Source organism: Labrus bergylta, chromosome 5, assembly GCF_963930695.1.
Source record: "Labrus bergylta chromosome 5, fLabBer1.1, whole genome shotgun sequence".
Lineage (NCBI taxonomy): Eukaryota > Metazoa > Chordata > Actinopteri > Labriformes > Labridae > Labrus > Labrus bergylta.
The window spans coordinates 4281460-4287459 of NC_089199.1; the positions used below are offsets into that span (position 1 = coordinate 4281460).

At 43.8% G+C, this 6000-nt stretch overlaps 1 protein-coding gene across 4 annotated transcripts in view; it reads left to right on the top strand.

Annotated features, from left to right (window-relative positions):
- The window catches only part of LOC109994546 (plexin-A1), a 179669-nt gene that overhangs the window by 99295 nt on the left and 74374 nt on the right, over positions 1-6000 (top strand). For all 4 annotated transcript variants that reach the window (XM_065954584.1, XM_065954585.1, XM_065954586.1 and 1 more), the window contains exons 7-8: positions 167-320; positions 1434-1533. In XM_065954584.1, the coding sequence (XP_065810656.1) occupies positions 167-320; positions 1434-1533 (254 nt within the window). The remainder of the gene's footprint in view (positions 1-166; positions 321-1433; positions 1534-6000) is intronic.

Genomic DNA, 6000 nt, shown 5'->3' on the forward strand with positions numbered 1-6000 from the left:
CTCCTTTTAATCCTGCTGCTGTCACACACACATACTCACACACACACACACACACCCTCCTCCCCCAGCACCCATTAACCCTCATGTCATATCTTATAACAATCCATGTTCTCCATGTCCTTCCATTGATCTTGCACTGATTGTCCCTCTCTTTTCCTCTGTGTAGCTGGTCCTCGAGGCTCGTAACGTGCCCGACCTGGCAGCGGGGGTCAACTGCTCCTTCGAGGACTATGTGGAGACGGAGGGACGGATCCAGGGTGGACACATCTTCTGCATGTCTCCCTCCGTCCGGGATATTATCCCAATTACGAGGAACAAAGGTGGGGACAGAGAAGCCTGTAGGGTGATGAAGTCATCCGGGTAGTGAGATCACTGGGTGGTAGCTGGGGCATGCAGGGTGTGTTTTTCATGATGTATGAAAGAACATTAGTATGCATGTTGGTACTTAAAGTCATCATGGACATACGTGTGTTGTAATTGCTTATTTCACTTTCTCTCATCAGTCCTCTTTTTCTGTTCACTGTTGCTATATATAGCTCCTTATACCCTGTGTTTTTCGCCAGGAGCTGATATGTCTCCTCCTGATAGGTCTTTTTGTACGTTAGAATTGGAGAAATCTACAGCTTTGCATGGACCAGAACAGAATTTAAATCGCACCACATGATTTGCTTACTGTGTCTTTATTCAGAATACCTTGTCGACACCAATAACGCTCGCCCATTCCTTTTCAAAGCCCAAAATTCGAGTCTACATTTATCTACTGAAAATAGAACTGTTTTTGAATTCCCATTACCATGCATTATGCACTGTTGTCAGATTCATTTTATTTGTATTTTTCTTCTATCCAACAGACACTCGTTCTGCTTCTAACTTCTTTTCAAAGCACTGACTTCAGCATGGTTTAACGTTATATTTCAAAACATCTGATTCTGTCTTCTTTTTTTTTGCACAGATTATGCACTTGTTTCATGTCAGATTCTGTCAAGCCACAAAGAAGTTAGAAAGTTGTTTGGTATTCTAAACCAAAGCTCTGAAAACATGTCAGACGATGTGCTCCAAGTTTCCTCAAAGCCACATTTCAGTAGTTCTTCACTGGAGCCCATTATGCCCCATTACGAGTTCTCATCAGCTCTGGCATTCAAACACTGATTGGTGCTGCTATTTTTAAAGCCACCTAACTGTGGGTGTGACATGAGTGTAGTGTCGCTAGGCTCTACTGTTTCTTTGAGTGAGTGTTTGTATCTGGGGAGGTCACTTCAGTGGAATTTAAATTCAGGGTATGACAATGAATGCAATTTCACATACCGGTACATATTTTCTTCATTTATTAGTTTGAGCTGTTTGTTACATTGTATTTGAAATTTACATTATGATAGTATTAGATTAAAATGAAATTGTTCTGTACTCAATATTGTATATTCATGTGTCTTAAGGTGACAAGCGGGTGGTGAAGCTCTATCTGAAATCCAAGGAGACGGGCAAGAAGTTTGCCAGTGTCGACTTTGTCTTCTACAACTGCAGTGTCCACCAATCGTAAGTTACAAGGACTGAATGTCTTTGTTCTATTTCATGTGACTTTGCATGAGATAAACCACCACCCACACACTCACACACTCACACACATATACCAGCCCTTTCCGACCTCCACAGGAGGCTTGTGTTACCATACAGCTGAAAAATCGAACGTGCCATATATGAGGAACGATCAGGATATGAGATGGTAATTCTAGTCCTATTTTCATAACCCATGACGCACACTAATGATACTACAATGATTAATTCATTATGCCATGGTCTACTGTAATTCCTTTCCAATAACTGACTGTAACCTCATTAATACCTCCATCCCACTTGATAAAACAAACACTTCCAGAATTGTTCAGCTCTTAATTCTCAGTGTGGGTCTTATTAACACAAGAAAGCAAACGGCAAACATAGTAGTGCTGTAACATGGCGAAGGGAGTCTTCAGCCTCTTGAGATTACTTAGTCTCCTTCACACTCTAGATGCCCTCAGCTATCTGCCCAATCACACTCGACTGCTTCACCTAATCCACATTCTGCTGAAAATCTCCACCTCCCATTGAGCGACACCCCTAGGTTAGTCCAATGAGCCTAATTCACCCTGCTGGGGTAAAAGATTCCTCCCAACTCCTCCACCCTGCCCCACATGATACCCTCCCTCCTGTCCGTCCACGGCTGATCCAGGGGAGCTGAAACGTCTGCTAGGGTATTAGTCTTGGGGCAGCAGATGGCTCGGAGGCCCCTGGGGTACCGCAGGGCTCCGTCCTGGCTTCCCTCTGGATGTTAGATGAGCCTCCTTCGAGGATTGTCTGCAAACACACGCACATAGACATTGACACACAGAGCCACACCTCTCTCTGCTGTGTCACTTACAGCTCATTGTAACCCTGGATGTCTGAACTAATCTTCTCCTCTGACCTTAAACAACTACCCCCATCTCCTTGCCCCCTATAGAAAATCCCTCGCTGCAACGACGATGATTAGCTCAGCTGGCCAAGGGTGTGGTGGTTAACAACGGTACCTATTCGTTAATTCACCTTCCTTTTGGATCATCAGATTTTTGCTCTAACTCTTGAATTTCCAATGTTAAATAGAAAATACCTTATACAGAAGAATGTATGTATTCTCCTGAGAGATGACTTTAAAATATGACAATTTAGAGAACCTAGTATGGCAATGATCTCACAGACCAAGTGTAAGAAAGGTATGAGAAGTGACGCAGACAAGAGAGTTGCCCATTTGCTGGTATTAGCCCAATGAACTTTGATTAAATCTGCTCCCTTCGCTGAGCTAATGCAGCCTCAGAGTGATGTAATGGACACTTTTAATGAAGTTACAGATATGGCATGTTGCATCTTCAGCAGTGACTCTGATCGCGACGAGAGATGCTGAGATAAGAATCCCATTTGGAGCTGGTATTCTGGCCTGCTTACCCTCTGTGCCCCCCGGACGTCAGTGTGTGGTGTCTGATGAGATCAGACTGGTAATGTCGTTGCTGTAATAACTTCAGGCCCACACAGACTCCTGGAAGGTCCTGTTTTCCAGAAAGCTTGGTTGTTCGTTTCAGAGCCAAGTCGTCCTCTAATGAATTTAAGATCCAAATGCGGCAGGCTCTTACACACTGAAGGATGCAGGCATTCTCAAGGTGTACAGAAACACATTTCTGAACAGGAACCACACACATGGGCTGTGACTTTATGAATTCCCATGCATCTGCTATTTTCTTCCTCATGTTTCTGGGACTGTGCAGGTGTCTACTCTGTATCATGCTAATAGGTGGGACATGTGTCTGGCATTGGCATCAGCCCATCATGTTTCATATTTGTTTATACTCACGCACAGTGACACGCATCTCCCCCCATCCCAAAAAACACACACCATTCCCACTTATTTACTCAACTGATTACGTCGTGGCCCTTGCCTTTTCAAAAATGCCATAAATTTGCATAGTGGTATTAATCTAATTAGAATTCCCACTGTTTCCGTTTAAGGGTTGTCTAGATTGAAATAGAAAATCACCCACGGCCATGATTGCTCCTTAATTAAATATTTCCATACGCCTTTCCTCATTCCACAGCCCCCCATTTATTACAGATAGGGAGAATAGTCTGGCAATGAAATGGGGTTTAACTGTCTGTATGAGGCAGTATGAAGCACCTTTTCTCGGTAGGGTTAATGTGGCTCGGGCCATGAGGGGATCATTTGTTGTGTGATTGAGGGTGCTTTTAGTGTAATTGGTAGTAAGATTAAACTGAATCTCATCGAAATAGAGGTTTTTCTTTTTGATTGAGAGGAATGTAAAAAGCTATGGATCATGGGTGAACAGAGAAAAGTAGTGCAACTGAAAAACGTAGAGGAATTGTACTATGAATCTTCAGCAATTTCTTTCCAAATGATGCTTCTGTGATTGACACATCCAGTTGTACCCTAAACACTTAAACAAGTATTAAAAATGTGCATGAAAAGAGTTCCCTTTCAACTCTCTCCCCCCCCCCCATTGAAAATGGATCCAGTAATGATAGGATAGAGCAGTTCTGGAGGACCATTAAATTATTCACCTCCACTCCTTTGAAATGAATAGTAGCCAATAAATAACTCATTTTGCCAAGTGCAGAAGTGTCAAACGCACCTCACCAGGAGAGCGGATTGTATTAAGCACTCCTAACTGACCGAGGAGAGGAGGAATCAGAGCCTATTGTGTGGAGCCTGATAAAACACTGCTGCTCAAAAGCTAGCATAGCTCGATTAGCATCTGAATATGAACGGATTAAATTAGCATTATGAGCGTGGCCATACGGGGAGCGTGTCTACAGCCGCTCAAGCCTTCTGAGTGGCTGAGGGCGATGGCGAGTGACAGGAAGGAGGAATAAGGAGGTACTGGGGTAAAAAAGGGAGCCCACCCCTAGACAAGAGAATAAGAATTATCGAACGTCCCCAAATGGCCCTGGGTGGGCTTTTTCTTTTAAGGGTTTTTGCCGAGGCTAAAAGAGAGGTTTTTGAGATCCCGAGGCTGCTCTTGACAGGGGTCCCTGGGTTACTTCTATGAACCAAAGATCGAACAGTTGGGGGTTGTCACACAGGGCCTACCGCTGGCACACATAATGGCACCGTCTTTTAAATCAAAAGGTGTGATCATAAAAGTCACAGAAAGTTGGCCCTGGTTACCTGCTGATATTTTGCTCATTATTTCAAAGTCACTGGTACACTAACAAGGTTGATTTGACATGAATAGAAGATAAAAGGAAATAAAGAAATAGTTATTATCAGGGCTCCGTGACAGATGTGTTGACGGGTGTTTGGTTTTGAACTTCTAACTATACATTGAACTGTTCCCCGTGTGGCTCTGGTTACCTGCTGTGCTAAGTCGGTATTGTACTGTATTTTGATGAGCGCTGATCCGTTGGTGGGCCCCTAACAAAAAAAAACGACTCTTTGACATTCAAATAGTGAATGTTGCAAACACCAAGCAAGCTACACAATGAGCTCTGCTAACTTGCCTTGTGTTCATTTGTCTTGCATCAGTGATGTCGTCTGCTCCTTTGTTGAGCATTGAAGCCCCTCTATCCGATTCTATTTCTGACTATGACACTGAAAAAAAAGAGATCCAAAACCCCCATTCTTCTATATGAGTAAATGTACTATATGCTAAGCTAACCTAGCGTAGCCTAATCACTTCCCCTCCATTTGTTGGCAACATTGACAAATCTCCTATTTGCTCTTGTGTAGTATTAAGAGGCCTGTTATTTCCTGAGCCGCACATCCCTCATTCTAAATGGACAGCCTCTCTCAGCACAATGCTAAATTGGTCAATTAAAGCGGCAGTGGGATTGAATTAAGCTCAAGCTTCTGATCTCGCATGAAGGGGAAGGGTTCGGGCTGGAAACGATCGCTTAAAGTGCACACCTGACAAACGAGCGGCCCTAATTGATCCAAATGAATCCACGTCTGGGTTTGATGGAATCGTGTACGAGCTCCATCTCAGAGCTCGACAGCTGAAGCCCTAATTTTTCATGCGGATGAGGGGGAGCGCGGTTGGCATTTTACACAGGGTTAAAACGCACTCGAGAGCTTGTCGACGAGTGTGCTTATTGCAGTTCAGAACAGAGGCGCAAATTCATATCTGGCAGATGTGGTTGAATACAAATCAGGCTGTTTATGAAGCTCCTGCATCTGCTTTTGCTATTGTTATGGGCCCATCCTTGCTTACCAGGACTGTATTTAATAGTCACACATAAAAGTGTAATTTTAAACTATATTATAATGCTTATAAGAGACCGATAACATGAAGGCACTGTGGACTTGAACTTGCCCGGCTCACCTCTACAAGTCCCCTTGTATGTGAATACTCACATACACACACCAACTTCCAACACAATGTTTCCTCCCACTCCCATGAGAGTCCCGTGCACAGCCCCGCAGGCTACACCCCCTCTTCTCCCCTGTCTCTCTCCCACGATACCTGCCGTCTCCACCTCTCT